The sequence below is a fragment of the Dermochelys coriacea genome, chromosome 2 (assembly GCF_009764565.3).
Source record: "Dermochelys coriacea isolate rDerCor1 chromosome 2, rDerCor1.pri.v4, whole genome shotgun sequence".
Lineage (NCBI taxonomy): Eukaryota > Metazoa > Chordata > Testudines > Dermochelyidae > Dermochelys > Dermochelys coriacea.
In genome coordinates, this window is record NC_050069.1 from 258,737,776 (window position 1) to 258,758,185 (window position 20,410).

Here is a 20,410-nt window from a genome sequence, read left to right on the forward strand (position 1 = left end):
CAGAATCTGCCTCCTTGTGTTGTGGCTTCATCTACAACACTCTTCGAAATCCTGATTACTAAATGTGAGGACTACAAACAAAACCATCTGACCAAGACAGCCTGGCTCAAAGACATTATCCTAAATATACTGAAGCCTATGAAATATACAATATCTTATGTAGGATGGTGGAAAAATGCCAGTTAACGTTTTCCATTGCTACAAACCATTTTCCAATTAGGATGCATTTGAGACCTCACTGGACCTCATTCTCGTCATATATATTGGATTTACATCAGCATAAAAGACCACAGTGAAGTTATTCCTGATCAACACCTGTATGAGAAGAGGACTGGAACCACTGTATTGTACTTAAAAATGTCAAAGGAGTTGCCATCTAAATAATGAGAAGGATCCCATGCTGGTAGCTTGACAATTGGCTGAACAGTAATAGCAAATATTCATAAAGTAAAATAAGTGTTTAAAAGTATAGGAAGTGTTTGAAAACAAAACAAATCTATAGAAGTAGTACAGATTATTACACTACATGTTCTATTCCAGCGTTTTAAACCTATAGATTTATATAAAAATTGTTAAGAAATGGGAAAATACACAATAGATTAATAAAAACCAGTACCAAGGCTATTCACTGTCAATCCATTACCTCTAACAGAACATTCATTTAAAATTTTAGTCATCCCAGAATCAAACCACATGCTTCATCTTAAAACCACAATCTGATTAAACAGACATCAACTTAGTTAATTTTTAACTCCACAAAAACATTTCCCTTACAACTTCTTCATTTAAAAAATTTCTTTGTAAAAGACCATGATCCAGACCAATGAACAATCTATTGAATGCCAATCACAGCCACTTGCCGTTCTGTATCACCCAGTATATGTTGCACTTTCTAATGTGCACTATTTCCTGCAAAAATAACTTTATGGCAACCAGTAAATTTACTCCCATTGACTCCCTAAACGAAAGGCAGTGGAACACTTAGTCAGTTCCAATATATAAAGTTTGCATTACTTTCAGGTTAATTAAGAAGTCTGTATAAAACAGTTTATTTTGGAACTATACATCTACAAATACAGTGTGTATGTGTGTGTTCAGGAAAATTGGGTCAAGATGTAAAAATTGTTTTCTGGGAAGTCAAAATTATGACTAGCATTTTTCTTAAACACTGTAAAAGATACCAGGGAAATAATCATTAAAATGTAGCTTATTCTTTACATAAAGGCAATTATGCCTTTTGATCAACAAATTAAAAACAATTGTAATAATGCTTGTGAATAGAAGAAAAATTAGTGAGTTTTTCCAATCTCCAGCAGATCTTTCAAAAATATCATTTTAAAAATTGAATATCCAAATAGATGCATGATCAATAGACTAATCTGTTTTTGTATAACATTTAAATAAAATTCCATCAAACAAACAATGCTGAGAAGAGATAAGAGAACAAGTGCTGCGTATGGGACCTGTATACTCTTACAGCATTGCCTATGCTAACAAAATAGAATAATTGTAATTATCTCTAGAGATCAAAAAGTCAACATTTGAGATGTAGTATGACAGCATATGGCAGAGTGCAGATTGACGACATAAGGAAGTGTCCTTTTTAGTGCTAGTCTTGTATAGCTTCTTTCAGTTCATGTGTCTTTTCATCGCTGTCAAGTTTCAATGGGTTAGTGGGTGGTGAGCCTTCAAGTAGTTCAGTTTCTTGAGAATCAGAATCTGTTCTTAGTGTTGCCTTTGAAGAAATATCATTAGGAAGAGCAAAGGATGGTAAAGGGGACAGTGAAGGCATTAAATGGTCCAACTGTGACTGTGTAACTGAGCCCTCAGCGTACGTGGTTAGATCTGCAGGGACTGAAGCCGTGGCATGCTCTGAGAAAATAAAAGAGTAAGTTAAACAAACCAACCAAAACTTGTCAGACACCTAGCAGAGACTAATTGTGTGGCTATATTTCTATAACATAAGCTTGGATGAGATGCAGCTGACGGACTACTCTAATACACAGCAATACAGTGGGTCGCTGATCTATGACTAGAACTCTTCGGCACTAAGGTAATATACAAGGATTGCTTAATGATTCTTCTAAAGCTTTATCATCATCCTTCAGAAATTAACAGCTTTTTGTGTTCAGATGTTTAGCACCCACAACTCCCATTAAAGACAAGTGAGCTGTGAATGCTCGGTATTTCTAAAATTCAGACCCTCAGAAGGTACATCTCAATATTTTAGGATTAGAAGACATGCTAAATATTTTAGTTTACTTTTTTGACATTTCAGCCTCACTACAAAGGGCTCAATTTTGTTTTTGTAAGCTAAAATATTGTCTTTATTCTTGGAATATTCCCCCCCACCTTAAAAAATGGAACAGTGTCGTCCTACAAAGAAATTTTCCTTTAAAATAAAAAGTGAAATACTTGAATATTGAATATTCAATTGAATATACTTGAATATTTTGAGTTATATTTTTTGTCATTATAAATAGACAGCAGCCTTGCTAAAACATCAGTTTTCCAGCTCTGTGAAAATTGGGCTGCATAGTATGAAAATCTCCTTGCAGCAAAATTTACAAGATCTGTATGTTCATTCTTGCATCGGGAGGATCTAAGCACTTGAATGGGGATCCTCACATTTACCACACTTTGCACATAAATATCTCAGAGAGCAAACCTTATTCCTGATATTAAAAAACAAAAATAAAAAAACCTTATGACACTGGCCTTATCAAATTTGGAATCCACTAGCTTTAGCTAACTCATTCATTTTTGGCTACCATTTTCCTTGCCTTTTAAATCCTAATTCTACCTCCCTCCCATTTTAGCTGTGCTTTCTGTATGATTTTTCAGCTAGCAGGAGGTTTTCCTACGAATAATATACAACACATCCCCAAAAGCATGACTCTAGTTCAGTCATGAACCCCACAATCAACTGAGTTGTCACAATACCAAGCCAACAGGCTAACAATTTTAAACAAACTCACCAAAATAAGTAGTAGTTCCATCATTAAGTATTAAACTTTCAGTCCCTGCTAAAGATTCTGCAGCTGACATGTTGAACGGGGCAGAGGAAGGTAAGTTAGGCATTTTCATTAAGTCAACAATTTCAGGAAATGAAACACCAGACTCATCTAGAAAACCTGAAGGAGGAATCAACAGTGTTGCTTTAAACACAGTATGGAACTCTAGACCATCAAGAAAAATGATCCACTGATTCCAGGAATCTGGGTATTTCTCCCCTCTGTACTCTCTTCCCCTCCCCCCCCAGTAATTGCAAGCAATAGAGCTATTAGAGCACCAAGAAAGAATTCACAGAAGATACCATTCTGATATAAGGCTTGCTCCAAAGTCCACTGAAGTCAATGTAGAAACTCCCATTGATTTCAGTGGATTTTGGATCAGGCCCATAATCAACACCTGAGTGTTAAAAGTTCTGCCAGATTTCGAATAAGAACATCAAAAGCCACACTTATTCTATATTTAAATAAAAAATGGTGGACTGGTGGCTAGGGGAAGTGAGAATTAAACTGCAATCACAAATTTAACTATGTTCTGAAGAGGAATAACTGAAGTGCTTACCTGGATCCATAACTCTCTGGACAGGAGGGGGAGGAGGAGGGAGAAGTGCGTTTTCCATTGAATACATATTCATTTCTTGACCTGTAGATTCATCCAAGTTCATAACTTCTTCAGAGTTATCCCTTTGGGAATTAGGTGCCAACAATGGAGCCTAAGATAACAGAGAAGTATCCCGTTCATACCATCTCTGGTCAATCTGACAAAGGCTTGTCACTGTGAATGCTCTGCCCCACTGTTCCCAAAAATACAAATTCAGGGGGTGTCAGCTTGAGCATCCCAGCAGCTCTAACTGCTGAGTGATAAAAGACGAGAGAGATGGGTTCCAACATGCCCCAAAACCATAAAGGGCATTAAATAATCATGATCAGCACCTTGGATTGGGTTTAGAAACCAACTGGAAGCCAGTGTATTCTCTGGAGAACAGGTATAATATGTAGCACACAAGAAGCATTGCTAAGTGGGCTGAAACTTCTGACAGAATGGTCTTCAGTCGTAGACCCATGTGAAGCACATTGGCCTCAGTTAGATGGATAACTGGTTATGTTTATACCCATAAAGAAAGCTCACAACCTCTTCACCAACTGCAGATGAAACATGAAGTATTCATAGTATGGTGCATCCAAGAGGATCTCAGCTTGCAATCTTGAGTGATAAAAGGCACAGCTCGATGGAATCTCCTCTGTTGTCATATCCCCCATTCTTGCAGTATCACCTCTCATTTGGCTTGGCCTTCACCAAGCCCACTTTTACTCAAGCCCTTAGCTCATGGAACCTCACCTGTTAGACATTCATAAAAACCCAAAATAACCTCAAAAGGTACCCTGCAGATATGAACAAATTTCTTACGTACCTCTATGTAGCCATTTGTAGATGGCACAGGGGATCTGTGTTCCGATGGCAAAGGTGAAGGTGGTTTGATTTCTTCTTGCTTCTTCTTTGGCATAACAGGCTGTGTTGGAATTCTATGCAAATAGCCATATCCAATACCACATCCTAAACTGCACAAGAAAAGCAAAGTAAAAAAAAAACCCAATAGACTATAGTGTGCTTTTCTGCAGCTGACTCTGTAAGTGCTTTAAGTTAGGAATCTCTAAGCAGAAGCCTGGTAGAAATTTAGTTTTCTTGACCTATAGGAAGAAATATGGCATTGCAGAAATTGTAGTCATGATTAAGGCCAGATCCACACTACAAATTTACATTGGCGCAGCTGCACTGCTATAGCACATCTGGTGAAGATGTACGGGGAGATGTCAGCAAACCAGTAAAGTGCCTGAAACCACTACGGCTTATTGCTAAAAGCAGCCAAGTCAGCAGGCTGTAGATTGGCCAAGTCAGCAGGCTTAGCTTAACCAAGGCAGGAGGGGAGGGGGTTTTTCGGTGCCACAGAAAGGGCAGCTTGACCCCTCATCCTTCTTGATAAGAACTGTGTTGAAGTTGCTGATACATGCATTTTAGAAGAGCAGGATGTGCCCCAGGAATGTATATTGGGGCCTCAAGGCTGCAAACTCTGGAAAAACCCACACCTGGTTAATCAATAATCAGAAGGAACCTCTTGCTTGACCATTGAAACTGCTTACTTAACTTTAAGGGACATGTCATTCTATTACTAATGTATAAATAAGGGGGAAAGTTTGAGGCAGTTGGATTCTTTTTGGACTCTCCTCTGGATATATCTGGCAGTCCCCATTGGCAGATGGAAGATTTGGCAGACGAAAATCTGTCACTGTGTGTCACTTGAGAGCTACACTCAGCTTTGGTAATTATCAAGGTTTGGGGTGTTTTACTAACCTTTTGCGGACATGTGTAAGTGCTTGAGACTAAGTAAAGTTTAGCTTTAAGTGAAGGCACTTGTGTTGTCCTGTTTGTGCCAGCCATCTATCAGTTGGACAACCGTGTCTCCCCTGATTTATTTCCTGACACCACCTCGCACAGAGTAAACGTTACCAAGAGCTTTGGGTTGAAAGAACCCCGGGTAACAAAGACGCTCTAAGCAGAAGGGAGAGAGCTCTCCTGTCGGTTTAATAACTCCACCTCCACGAGAGGCAGTAGCTATGTCAGCGCCAACATAGCACCGTCTACTCGGGGGGGTTACGGTTGGTATAACTGTGTCCCTCAGGATGTGGATTTTTCACTCAACTGGGGCGATATAGTTATACCCAAATAAGTATGTAGTGTAGACCAAACCTAACTGTAGCAATACTGAGACCACGAAGTACTTTGCAGTTCAGCTTTAGCCTTGTGTGACTCAAAAACCTCAAGAGCTTCATTTCCACCATCCTTACAAAATGCAGGAAAAACCCCAAATTAATTCCAAATGAGAGACGCTATTGCAGAGCATAAAGGGTCCACTCCTGCTACTACTGAAGTCAATGGTAATTTTATCATTGGCTTCAATGGGAGCATGATTAGACCTACACTATGCCAAATTCACACTCCACAGCTGCTCTCCATTATTTAAAACCTCAGAGCAGAGAAATTTTATGTGAGAATGTTGAGGAAAATAAGACTCAACTGAAAAGTGGAAAGCTATAATAACTGGTGATGCTATTTTACAGAAGAATTTATTTACAAAAAACCATACCCTATAATCAGGCAAAGACTAATCACAAATCAATACCTTCCTTCTCCACCCCAGGCTCCATTGGGAGTGACGAATACCTCTCGGCAGGAATCGGTTTCCGTGTTATACACCATCAGCTTCAATGGCTTCCCCTCATGGGATTCAATCAGTGAGAAGAAATCCTCTGACTGATCAAAAAAAGATAGTGTGTTAGCCCTTAAAATATGTTATTTTATCCCCAGCACCCCACTTTACAGATATAAGCAGTTATCAATGAAGAGAAAGATCACATTCACTACTCCAAAGGATTAAAGATGACTAAATTGCTGGTGACATTTGATCTTGAAAGGCAGCTAATTTCATTGTCTGGTATAAAGAGGTAATGACTAAGTTGGCCATAAAGAGGTGGCTATCATTGCCTCCTCCCGGAGCTACGTAAATTTGAGGGACATATAACCAATTAAAGCAGTTGCAATTCACACTTCACAGCATATGCAAAAAAACCTGCAATAGTTAAATGAAAAAAAAAAAGGAAAATTATGTTCTACCTCCTGAAGTATCTGATCTGATCCAACAATGTAGTCCGTGTGGGGCTGCAGACCAGCCAGTGCTGCAGGGGAAGCGGGTTCTACGTCCTGTAAAGGAATGATTCAGGTCACCTGCATTCACAGCTGAATAAACTGTCCAACAATTAGAGAGTGAAAAATTTAACTCAAGAAAAATGCAAGGTAAAATGATTTGTGTTTAGATTAGAAAAATATCTGAGAATGCTGCATTTGAGTACAGTTCTTTGTACTCGAGTACTCAAGATTCATAAATAAAGACCAAACTTAAATTTCACCAGTTCACAACCCAATCCTTGTTTTAGTCCAAGTGCAATCTCTTGCTAACCCTCAACAGACATCTCAGCAAGAGAAGTCAAAGATTAAGAGATGAAACTAGCTTTTGCTGGAGAGTCTTCCCAGTCTCTTTTGGCCTACTCCCTAAATGAATATTGACATTTACTTTAAAAATAAAGCTTTTCTGTGCTCTTCCATCTCCATATTATTGTAATGAAGATCAGTCAAGCTAAAGAGACCATCCAACTGGAATGCATTTACTTTGCCAGGAATTCTTTACCTGCCAATAAACTGACAAACACGGCGGGGGGTTAGGGTTAGGGTCCAGAAATGTTCAGATCCAGAAAGAGGATCTTGGGCTAAGACATTAATAACTGCCTAAATTCGTGATCCCTAGCTCAAAGGAAGTCCCTCTCACTGAAAAAATTGCTGAAAAATTATATTTGCATAGGCTATCATAGGCAAATCCTTACGGACAGTTCCTGTTCTTCTCTTAGCTGACTTCAATGGTGTTAGTGCTTTGGCATGCAAAAATGAACAGAAAATTAAATGCTCCATGTATCGGGAGTACTAAGACACTAATTGGCAAATCCAGCATCTCGAGGCTTCACTCTCCTAATGATAGTCCTATGGTTGTGAGCATATTTTACTGCATCTTTCAGGTTGACAATGACACTCACATTCCCATCCAGAGAATGCTCATGAAGAAGCTCCTAACATTTATCAAAACAAGCATCCACTAGGCCCCTAGAAATCAAAGTGGCATGTTTTATCTGAAAGTAAATGAGAAATGATATCACTGCTTTAAAGCAATTCCAGGGATTTGCCATCAGGAAATTAACTCCATTGATGATAACTCTGTGAGGAGGGAAACTGACTATGTCAGTTTCTTGCAGAAAGCTTTAAGGCAAAGGTTTTTTAAACTGTGGTACATGAACTTGTAGGAACTGATAGACTGTAAGAGGGCAGTCTATCTCCTTTAAGGGGCTCTGGGACCTAGAGCCAACCAATCTGTGTTCTATAGCATGGCCCCTTTAAGGAAACAGGAATTCAATGGAGCAGTAGGCTAGCTGGTGTTAATCAGGTAGCTACCTCCTTAAAAGGATAAAATCCAGCTGATAGGCGACTCTCAGGAAAAAAAAAAAAAAAAAAAGACAGACTGGAGAGGGAATTACAGGGGAGTATCAAGTCAGGAGAGAGGTTCCCTGTGGTGTAAACTAGAACAGAGACTGGTGGGCTGGGGAAGCCTGCCTGAATTACAGCCCAGCCCCAGGAAGGAGGGCTGAGAAGCCCTGGAACCAAGGAGAAGAAGTGTGTGAGTCCAAGGATCAAGGGAGATTCCATGGAATCAGAATATAAGAATTGCTATACTGGGTCAGACCAATGGTCCATCTAGCCCAGTATCCTGCTTTCTGACTGTAGCCAGTACAAGAGTTTCAGGGAGAGTGTACACACAAGGCAGTTGAGTGATCCTCCCCTGTCTTCCCCTCCTGGCTTCTAGCAGACAGATTTAGGGTCACTGAAAGCATGGGATTGCATCTCTGACCATCCTAATAGCCATTAACGGACCTGTACTAGGTAATTTTATGGAGGACTTTTTTGAACCCAGTTATACTTTTGTCCATCACAACATCTCATGGCAATGAGTTCCACAAGTTAATTATGCATTGTGTGAAAGAGAATGGAGCAAGAACTTGGATTCTGGTGGCCTGGGCTTGCGAAACCTGCTTGAATCATGGCACAGACCCATGAAAGGGCTGCGGAATCCCTTAATCAAGAGGAAATGGTTGTGAGTCCAGGGGCCGAGGCAGGAAGAGTCCTGTGGGAAAGACTCTCCAGAGGCAAGGGGGTTGCAGTGGGAGTGGCAGAGCTCCCTGGCTCAGAGGAAATGGGAAGGGCACTGGCAACAAGGGTGAGTTGGTCCTGCTTTGAGCAGGAGGTTGGACTAGATGACCTCCAGAAGTCTCTTCCAATCCTAATCTTCTATGAATTGGAGCTGCCTGGTGCACAAATTAATCCCCCCACCCCCACATGCAGGAAATGGTTTTTTTGTCTCATGAAACTTCTGCATCAGGACAAAATGGAGACATAAATTTTTCCACACGGGGAAAAGAAGTGTGCGTGTGTATTTGTGTTTTCGTTCCAAAGCAGGGACAGCAAGGACTTGAATCCATGTCTCTTAAAGCTGGCATATTCCAGTTTCAAATCAGCATTTTCTGACGAAAACCAGTTTAGTTGAAAAAGTTCCACACTGCTTTAAATATCATGGCCTCTAACTTTCCCACCTAGATTTTCCCAACCAGATTCCCTTCTTTTCTAACTCCCCCAGGCAAAACTCCACCAGCCAAATTCAAAACTTATTTTATTCTGAGTCCATAAATACTTAAGTCTATTAAGGCCTAAAATAAATATGCACAAAAAGGAGAAATATGCATGAAGTACTTCAAACATTAATAGCATTTGGGAACTGCTGCATTAAGGTACCAAGTTCATATGCTGAATTGTTTTCATAAAGTAAGTTTCAGAGTAGCAGTAACAAAGTAAGTTGTTCTTCAAATGAGTGCACATATCCATTCCACTTCAAACATGTGTGTGCCCAGTGTACCTGTGCGGGCCTACATTGGTGCACTGGGCGTGCGCACACCTGAAGTGGAATGGATATGCACAACACATCTCGAAGAACAAGTGACAGAACAGGTCAGTAACCATTTTTACTAAACTAAAGCACACAGCCTGAGTACACAGATGTTTCTCTTGCTCACCAGAACATGCCACACGTGTTCGTTGGCTCCTTGGAAAGTGCAGAACCTCACACTGGCTCCGAGAAGTCCTTGCCCTCCCCACATGTTGCTAGGGATTACCTCCACTTCGCGCACTTTCATCGTTTTGATGTTGTACACCTCCAGCTTCACTGCCTTCTCGGCATTTGCCTTCAGCAGATCTTTCAACATGGTGTTTTCTTTATTCTGTGAAAGACAGGAAAGGAAAGATTTGTTTCTGACAGCGTATAGCTGGATCTGGAATGCAAAATCATCAATGAAGAGGCAAAATTTCAATATCTAGAACCAACAAAGGTGAGGACCTAACTTCTACCCTCCATAACAACCCCACCAGCACTACTTCGTTTGGATGCATGAACTAGTGTAACCGATTCTAATCCTGGGTAAGGTTATTCACTACTCACATCCATCAGTATCACTCTCACCACACCCTTCTTTTATAATGCTGTTATAACAATTTCGGTCAATTATACTAGTTCTGAACTATGTCTAGATTACAATAAATAGACATACTTTATATGGTGACCTTGATCTTTTTCCTTACCTCACTAATGCAACCATTTTGGAAGTCTTGAAGTAGAATTCTTAAAACAAATTAGTAGTGACTAGTTATAACTTAGCTAAATGCTTACTATAGAAGAACCGATGGGCTTTTTAAGAACAGGTTTTAGAAATATCTACCAGAATTTCACTATTTCCACATGGTTAATGCAGTGCTTGCCCCTCACTGGAAACAGCCATTGTACTGACAGTTTCCAATAGAAGATTCAGTCTGATGTAGGTAAGACAGACCTAAAAAAAACCCTCAGCTTCTGTTTGAATATAAGAAAGCAAAGGATCTTCAAAATTGTGAGGGATTTATTTAAACTTATTTGTTGATTTTTAATGGTAAAACTGATTTTAAAAATAGAATTGTCCCCACAACAGCTTTGAAAGTCTCCTCTTTCCTCAGACATTCAAACAGGAACTGCATTCCCTGCATGAGACTGGCCACATGGCAGCTTCCCACTTGTTAATGATTCATTTTCATGTTCATATTTAACCAAGTGTTTACATTTGTTCAAACAAGTGTCGAGTTCTAACAACCTAAAATCCAGGACTTTCATCTCGTGCCAGAAAAATGCTAGAGGAAATGCCAGAGGATATGCTACCAGTCCTTCAGGGAGTCAAGAGGCATAGAAGTTGGGCGACACAGGATGTGAGGGGACAGATAGAATGTCGCATGGGGAAGATTTTTAAATGTTATTTTAACTTTTATGTAGGCTCAGGTTTACAATGTAGGGACTTTGTTAAACAGTTAACTACGGAGGCAGATAGCATGAGTGACTTATGGGGCTTATAGTACAATGAACCACAACTCCATCTCATAAAGACCCCTGGGTGGAAGGACTCAATAGATACCAAATACACACACAATGGAGTCCGAGTCCTATAAAATAGGGAAGGGAACAAGAGTAGCGGCTCTCCTGAGAAGTTATTTTCTTCATTGTTTTAGAAATATCTGACAGCCTGATCCAAGTCCCATTAAAGTCAAAGGAAAGGCTCCCCTGATTTCAACAGGAGTTTGATCAGGCCTTAACTACGGCCTGGATTTGCCTCATGTAGTTCTTCCGATAGTCATTAGGAAAAATAGAGGTTTCTGTAAAAAAACAGCATGACAAAATAATTCAGGCAAAACCACCCAGTTCCTCTCCTGTTCGCAAATCTAACAAAAATACACAAACATTTTCGCTGGTTTCTCTTCTGCTCGAGGATTGCTCAGTGGAGGAACAGTGATAACTCCTCCAGCATCAGCACATTCATTTACTTCCCAGTGCAAGAAAGATTTCTCACCTATCATTGTGCTGCACCTCAAAACCACTCTGTTAGAAAAAGCAACAGAGATCTGTTCTTTCAAAACAGGAGTTTCTAGGTTCTATCCCTATTGCTGACATCAAGTTTCAAGCAGCCATAAAATATGTAGCCTGGAGGGAAGTGGGAAGTCCAAGGTGATCATAGATTTCTTACAATATTTTCACCCTGCAATTCAGGCTTTATGAGATATTCACATCAGTGTTACAGTCTTAGATCAGATTTGCTAGTCAAGAAGAGACTAATGAATTCAGAAGAAATGAACTGGATGGTCTCAATCTAGCTTCCCATGGACATGTGTCCACGGTGTGAAGAGCAAACACATTTGCATCAGTTGGCACTCTCTGCACGAAGGCCAAGGATGGAATAAGCCTTCAGACCAGAAAATAACTTCACCCACAGCTGATTCCTCTGGGTCAGGGTTTTGGCACACTGGCAAGAAAGTGTAGGGAAGCTTCCATGGCTGCCATTCTGACTAAAGACAACATCCATCTCCCAAAGTCAAGTAGGCCAGCACCTTTCAAGAGCACAACATTAAAATAAAACAATTAATTACTTCATTGAAAATGACTTGTCTTTAGCCACTTACTAGCCTGGTGTGTCCTATTGTGATGATAAAGTCAAAGAAAGGTTCCAACCCGGCCTGCTGAGCGGGAGAGTTTTCTTGAACCTGCAAAATTACACATTTTAAATTACAATAAGAAAAATCTATAATAAATATCACCAAGTGATAGTGTTATAAATACTGGATTCAAGAATGAAGTACATTCAGGATTGAACCAAATGTGGGACACCACTTAAGAGACCTTGGAAGAGTTCTCAGAAATTTGAATTCCCTTTCCTCAATTGACTGAGCCATGACATCCGTATGGGCCATCTGTGGAATAGTCCTACTAGACAACAGGTGTCAATTAAATTTCAGCAGGTGAAACTGAAACATTGTATTTTCTGCAACTTTAATGGTATTGCAGCTGACAAAGTGCTGGTATATTCTGGCCAGCATTCTTCTACGGTGCACTCTTTAAACCAGGAGTGGGCAAACTTTTTGGCCCAAGGGCCACATCTGGATATGAAAATTGTATGGTGGGCCATGATGCTCACGAAATTGGGGATTGGGATGTGGGAGGGGGTGCGGGCTTCGACTGGGGGTGCGGGCTCTGGGGTGGGGCTGGGGATGCAGGAGGGTACTCTGGGCTGGGACCGAGGGGTTTGGAGGGTGGGAGGGGGATCAGGACTGGGGCAGTGGTGTAGGAGAAGGTCAGGGATGTAGGCTCTGGGTCGCACTTATCTCAAGCAGCTCCCAGAAGCAGCGGCATGTCCTCCCTCCAGCTCCTATGTGGAAGCGCAGCCAGGCAGCTGTGTGCGCTGCCTCGTCTGCAGGTGCTGCCCCGTCAGCTCCCATTGCCAGCTGCAGGGACAGTGTGCAGAGTCCCCCTGGCTGCCCCTACATGTAGGAGGTGGGGGGGGACACGAGCTGCTGCTTCTGGGAGCAGAGCGGAGCCCCAGCATGTGCAGAGCGGGGCAATATTAAAATGTCTGAAGAGCCAGACGCGGCCCTGAGGGCCATAGTTTGCCCACCTCTGCTTTAAACCAAGGGAATGAGAAGATAGTACCAGGTACATTCAGGAAACGTTATCCAGTGCTGGAAAGTACCTGGTGTATCTGCTGTTTGCTGGGAAATGGTTAACAAAGTGCTGAATACAGTGGTGTACACACTACTAAATGAATCCAGTTCTTTAGCCTGTGTTGAGCAGGTCAGACAAGATGATCTACATTCTTTTTGGTCTTAACATCTATGAATGAAATAATCTTGTTGTAGTATTGATATCTCCACTCACTCAGTGCTTAGGACAACTGCATGTTAAGAACTGCATAACCCACGTCAATATGTTTAAGTACTGTTAGCTGTGTGTGGTGCTTTCCAGTTGGGCAACATGTCATACAAATGACAGAAAGCCTGCCCTAAAAAACTTAGAAACTAAGGCTCTGATTCTGCAACTGGATCCCTGGATCCATTCAGGGACTCACTGAAGGCAAGGGAGCTCTCAACAGGGGTTTGTCTGCATGGAGCAGGTTGCAGGATCAGCACCTAAGAGCCACTCCTCCAGCTCCTACAGATACCAAGAGCAGGCCCTTTAAGGGCTAACAGAACAGTATACAGAAGTGCTGCAAAGGGGAACGAGTGGTACATGGTCACTGAACACTTCACAGAATAAGCTGATGTTCAGTAGTTTTTTTGCAATTAATAACTTGTGCGTATTAAAAATTAAAAAGTCATTAGGTCATGTTCATTCAACTTTAGATTAGAAACATATGGATAAAGATCAGAGGGGAAGCTGTGTTAGTCTGGATCTGTAAAAGCAGCAAAGAGTCCTGTGGCACCTTATAGACTAACAGACATCTGTTAGTCTATAAGGTGCCACAGGACTCTTTGCTGCTTTTATGGATAAAGAGATTATCATGGACACATAAGTGCTTATAAGTTCTGACCCACAGAAGTTAATGAATTGCTGTAAGCTATATTAAAAAAAGCATGAAAGAAGTCACAGCGTGTTGATTTTCAACAGCTGTACATGTGAGAGAACAAAACAAATGTATAATATAAAACAAAAACGGTATAGAATATTTATCAAAATGCAGTTCAGACAAGGATACAAAAGAGCACAAATTGACATTAAACAGCATCAAATCCTAGAATATATAGGTACATCAGATTGAAAAAAATGTTTCAACTTAGATGTATGATTAGTTTAAGGTAAAAATGCAGTGTCATATCTCGGTTGCCCTGCCAACATTGCTTATAAGTGAACAGAAAAGTAAACAGACAGATAAGTCACGTGCCCCGTTGATTGTGAGGTCACAATTTCCCTGGAACAAAAATAACTGCCACCTTCCTTACTTTACATTACATCTAAGGCCTTTGAAACCATGATAGGTATATTTCCTCCCTTAAACAAACACTACCAGTCTGGTTTCAGAGTAGCAGCCATGTTAGTCTGTATTCGCAAAAAGAAAAGGAGTACCTGTGGCACCTTAGAGACTAACAAATTTATTTGAGCATAAGCTTTCATCACATCCGATGAAGTGAGCTGTAGCTCACGAAAGTTTATGCTCAAATAAATTTGTTAGTCTCTAAGGTGCCACAAGTACTCCTTTTCTTTTTACTACCAGTCTGCTTAAGGTAAAACTTAGCTCTAGTCCAGAGGTTCTCAAACTGTGGTCCGTGGACCACCAGTGGTCCGCGAGCTCCACTCAAGTGGTCCAAGGATAGTTCCCTCTAAGGTGTTCGCCTGGGTGGCCACACGCGAGAGAGAATGAAGGGCCACCCACCTAATTAGTGGAGCTGTGCAGGCATGGCTCCACTAATTAGGTGCCTGGACCCTGGAGAAAATGCACATGTAAGGCGAGGTGGTGGCCTTGGGGGGAATAGGGAGTAGGTGGGAGGGTGCAGTGTTGAGAGGAGGGGGTGGGGGGAATTTGGGATGAGCAGGGCTGCAGTGGCCAGAGAAAGAGGCGAATTTCCCCAGCTCCAGGGCTGCAGCTGCCAGGGAGAGACGGCCCTCCTTCCCAGCCCCAGTTCGGGAGCTGCCGCGGTGGGGGAGAGAGGGCACATCCATCACATTACAAAGGCAAGCCAACTGATATTAAAATATAAGTCATGTGCTTTTATTTGTAGAACAAAAAAGTTTATTATTATTAAGGGGTTTTTTTATATAGCGCTTTTATCCAAAGTGCTTTACAATAGTTAGCTAATGGTACAAACAACATTTGGAAAGATCATTAAGTGGTCCGCCGAGACCCTCAGCAATTTTCAAGTGGTCTGTGAAAAAAAAAAAAAAAGTTTGAGAACCACTGCTCTAGTCTACACTTAAAAGTTTTTCAGTATTAATTACGTTAGCATAGTAGATGCCGTGATACCACTACAGAAGTGCTTATACAGGTACAGCTTATTCCGGTTCGGTATAACAAAATAAGCTGTACTGATATAAAAGCGCCTTATGTAACTGGGATAAGCGAGTCTACACCAAGTTTTACTGGCATAAGTGTCACTAAAAAAAGCAAGCCATTAGAAACATATATTTTGAATTGGTGGCGCATTTGTTGGCAGATAGACAACTCAGGGCTGCATCCCCTAGTCTCTGTGGATCAGCTCTCTTATGCCTCTGAGAACACCCACATGAACCAAAAGATCCATCAGTTACAACAGGATATGTTGTGGTCACAGGCAGTTTAACTTACATTTTTACCGTTGGGGCTTTTTGGGCTCCCAGTCCTGCCTCTGAGGTGCTCAAGAACAAACAGCGTGCTATCTGGTTATGGATCGTCCTGTTTAACATCTTGATGGTGGATGTATATGCTTGATGTTTCCGGTGGATGCTGCCGTGGTAGAGTGGCTACATCATTTACCTGACACCTAATTCATTGCTCATGCTGTCAGTAGCCATATACCAGAAGCAGCAGCAACACAATTATGCAGTAAAACTTTTTAAGTGTAGTTCCCAGCCTTACAAATATGCAATAATTAGCCAAGATATGTCACTTTTAGCCACCATGACAACAGAGGAACTAGCAGCCTTCACAATAATGGCAGGGTTTGTTTTCTGCTGAAGTGGGCATGAGGGGTTTTAAGTTGTAAATACAGTACAAGGAGTCTTTCAATTAAGGCCCATTCAGCTGGTGTCATATGCTAGCTATTTAGCAGTACAGTAAACGTTAAGATGTGCACAGAAGTGAGTAAATGGAAATTTACACATTTCAAGATGCACTGTTCAGCCTGTCACTTAATAACAAAACTCTACTCATATTTGACTCATATTTATGGGTCAAAAAGGTGCCATTGTAAAATACGTGCCTGTCTTTTTGCTAAAGTTCTGTGTGCCCAGCTAGTAGCAGTCACATCAGTACACAGAACATGGCGGCTGGTGAAATCACCCCACTGGCCCCAGTTATGAGATCAGCAGGGAGGAGCTGGGGGGATAATAGGAGGAGCTGGGAGGAAGATCTAGGCAGTAGAGGAGCTGGGGGAGGCCCAGAAGAGCAGGGGCCACCCTACAGAGCCCATCCTATTCCCATCTCCTCCTCCCTGTGGGGGGGCCCCACTATCTGGCTTCAGCTCCATACCAGGCTTTTGGCAGCTTTGGCCCCCATATTCCCCTTCCTAGTCTGGGCTCCCTCTGCACTGACCCTCCGGTGAGCGCCCTCTGCCCAGGCCCAGCACCAGGGCCTGGGGGAGTTCCCAGTCAGCCCGAGCCTCTCCAGGGGAAGGAGAGAGGAGGGGGGAGGGTGAAGTCTCATCTGGGTCCTTTCCCATCAGAAAGACCAGGATTGGATGAGACCTCCACCCCGCCCCCATGCCTGCTATAGCCAAGGAGGGGCCTGCCTCACTCCCTTTGTTGTACCACTAGATCCACCCGGGTCATGAAGTCTGTGCTGGTGACTGGACTGTGTACATTATTTACTCCGGAGGGAATTCTGCGCCAAAAAAATAAAAATTCTGCACACAATATTTTAAAATTCTGAAAATTTTATTTGTCAATAAATAAACGTGGAGGCTCCAGCATGGCAGTAGGTAGCACAGGCCACTGGTTGCACTGAGGTGGGAGATCACCCTGCACCCCTGGGACATGGACTTGCCAGTGAAGCTGTACCCAATCCTGACATAGCGCAAGGGCCAAGCCTGCCTCAGAAACACCCCAGGGCCCTATTCCTTTGCGCCAGGAATACTACGTGTGAGCTGGCAGGCTTAGCCCAGTAGGATCCAAGTGTAGAGCGGCTTAGTGTGGAGGGACCTACGTGTGGGGTGAGAGGGTTCTGTGTGGGGCAATCTGGGTGTGGGCAGCTCAGTGTGGGGTTCCAGGTGCACAGGCAATGGGACTCTGCGGGGGGAGGTGGTGTCACGGTGAAGGTGACTGGAGCTCAGCAGGAGGTCTGGGTGTGGGGGGATTGGGCTCTGCAAGGGGTCTGGTTGCTGGGAAAGTGGGGCTTGGTGGGGTGGGGGTCTGAGTGCAGCTGGTTGGAGCTCATCAGGGTGCAGGGGGACTCAGCAGGGGGTGGTCTGGGTAAAAGGGGGCCTGGTGCAGGGTGGTAGGGCTCAAAAGAGGGGGTCTGGAGGTGTGAGGTGGTGCTTGGCAGGGGTGTGTGTATTTAGGAATGGGGGTCCAGATGCACAGGGGTTGGGCAGATGGGGGAGCAGCTTCCCATAGTAACCCCTCCCTCCTGTGGCTGAGGAGTGATGGGGCAAGAAGGAAGGGGGTGCAGAGCCAGGGAAGGTTTCTGGGGAGTGGTCGGACACAAACCCAGCCCCTCTGTGCAGGGAAGTGCACTCCTTCACCAACCCCCGCCCAGCCAGGACTAGCAGCGGAGTCTGGTGCAGGATAGGAACCACTGGCCTAGACGTCCCCAGCCCTGCGTGGGGACACTTTAGCATGCGCTATGTTCACCACAGCCTGTAGCTTGGAGTGATGAATTCTGCCTGTGCCACAAGAACGTCCTGCTGTTAAATATGAATTGCAGCATACTTAGTCTTGCGCTGTCTCTCTCATACACATTTTATCTATAGAGTATGTGTATGTCACTAAATACGCTATGATTCACTTGTACACACTCACACACATTGTGTATATGCAAATTAAAAAAATACAAAGTGTGTACTTGCCTACTTTGTTGGGGGCAGTGCCATAACACTCTATACACCAGTCACCACCGACACAGACTATTCACAGTAAGGAGCTTTCCTCTTTACCTGCTCTTGATAGTAAAACAACACTGAAAGTTCTGCTCTATTTGTTTCTTAGTGTAGGGACAGCTTTTGACTCCTCTACAGGGGACAGCACTTTGTTAATGATTAATAAATGATAATCATGTTTGAGATCAGGAGGATAAGAATCATGTTATTCCTGATATAAGGAGGGGTTGAATAAATATACATTTGTGTTATTCCATCCAGACATGTGCTTCAGGAGCCAAGGCCTCTCCAGACTCCATAAACACAGCAGAGAACAAAGGCAAAGCAGATTACATACATATAATTGATGCACTGGCCTAAAATTGTACCCTATTCCTGTTGATACTGTACAGCTTCTTTACTGAGAAACATGAACAGCTGAAAAGAAAAGGAGTACTTGTGGCACCTTAGAGACTAACAAATTTATTTGAGCATAAGTTTTCGTGAGCTACAGCTCACTTCATCGGAAAGTACTCCTTTTCTTTTTTGCGAATACAGACTAACATGGCTGCTACTATGAACAGCTGATTAACTGTAAAGAAACATGTAACAATAATATGTGAACTCTTATATTGTGAGGTTGCCATATACCAATAGTTAAAAGACAGGTGCAGTGTTATGCAAATTAGCCCATCAACAACATCTTTGCCTGACATCTATGCTCCAAGACCCACATTCAAAACAACCCATGTGCCGGCATCATGCCATACAAAATAATTGTTAAGGACTGCAGGGAGAAACCAATCTCCTCAAATGTATTATCTTATGGTCTGAGCAGAGATTAATTCCTGTCTAGAACGATGCATCTTTGTAATGTTAAAAATCACCAGACAGAAGTCAAAGCTCATATTAAGGTAATTTTTAAGATTACCTGTAACTCAGGAACCATTTGAAGAAAATTCATCAACATTTACATAAACATTCTCCTTCGCTTTCAGTGTAAATCCAACAAATTTCAGGCTAAACCTATTTTCCAATCCATAGTTATAGGGAAGCAAAACCAGCCTTTTATAATTAAAGTTGATTGCAAGGATAATGCGGAGATGTTACTGCCTCTCAGTATGTAGAGCAACAGATGTGTATGGTGCTTCACAAAGCAATTAAGATGTCCTAACTTTGCCAGGAGAGTTAAATAGGAAGATCAGGCCAAACCCCTCCTTTAACTCCAATAAATTTAAGGTGTACAAACATCCAGCTGATGCCTTAAAATTGAGTTAAATGATTGCCATGCTGTTCTTCCTCTGTGTCCTGGCACTTCCAGAGGAAGAAGGGAACAGGTGGAGGGGTGGAAGATGAGGGGGAGACACCAGCACAAGCCAGGATGGCAAATATTTAACATGTATGCAAAGTCTGACAACGTTTAATGCTCAGTAGGTTTTTTTTTTTTTTGGGGGGGGGGGGGGAACCTGCCTGGGGTATTTGCATCCACAGGGGCAAGCTTATTCCCCATGAACCCTTAATGTGGGGCTGAGCCTTCCTGTTACAGAACGTATGTCCAAAAGGGCACTGCATGACAGGGCGGTCGGACCCTGAAGCCTCGGGGGCGGTGATGCGGGGACATTTCCCAAAGATCCCGACCCTCGAAGCCGGGGAGACGCCTCATCTCCTTCACCCCCGCCCCAGGGGCTGCACAATAGGAGGGACGTGTCACCGCGCTGCTCTCCACCCCCTCGATGGGGCTGTGCCCCCCTCCCGTCACCCCCAGGACGGAACCATGCTCCTCTGGGTCTTACCCCCCTCGTCTCGGGACGGATCCCGTCCCAGGCCCCCCGGGGCCAGATCCCGGGCCCCCCCCCGGGGCGAGATCCCGCCCCCCTCCCAGGTCCCCGGGGCGGATCCCCCGATCCTTACCCCGTGCACATGAAAGCCCTCAGCGCCCCCGTCGGGGATCTCAGAGCTAGAGCCCAGCCCCATCGCCGCACTCCGGGAGCGGGGCTCGCTCCAGGCTCCGGGGCCGCCACCCCCGCTCCGCCAGCACCGCAGCCCCGATCAAACGAGTGCCGAACCGACCGATCTGAGCGGCCGCTCAAGCCTGGGTAAGGGGTGGGGCTAGGCTCTGGTGGCGGATAGGCTACGCGCTCGT

At 43.2% G+C, this 20,410-nt stretch overlaps 1 protein-coding gene across 2 annotated transcripts; it reads right to left on the reverse strand.

The window, feature by feature from the left end:
- Window positions 1-443: 443 nt before the first annotated feature.
- On the reverse strand, window positions 444-20,365 carry GORASP1 (golgi reassembly stacking protein 1). Of its 2 annotated transcripts, none has more exons than XM_038392453.2 (9): window positions 20,179-20,365; window positions 12,193-12,273; window positions 9,735-9,938; window positions 6,682-6,768; window positions 6,191-6,321; window positions 4,424-4,571; window positions 3,574-3,724; window positions 2,979-3,134; window positions 444-1,872 (listed from the first exon to the last, which is right to left on the reverse strand). In XM_038392453.2, exons 1-9 carry the CDS (start codon window positions 20,239-20,241, stop codon window positions 1,610-1,612), a joined length of 1,284 nt encoding a protein of 427 aa, XP_038248381.1. In that variant the 5' UTR covers window positions 20,242-20,365; the 3' UTR covers window positions 444-1,609. The 2 variants fall into 2 exon arrangements, with proteins under 2 accessions (XP_038248381.1, XP_043365645.1); XM_043509710.1 differs by having other exon boundaries at window positions 9,735-9,989; window positions 20,179-20,342.
- Between the last annotated feature and the right edge of the window lie 45 nt (window positions 20,366-20,410).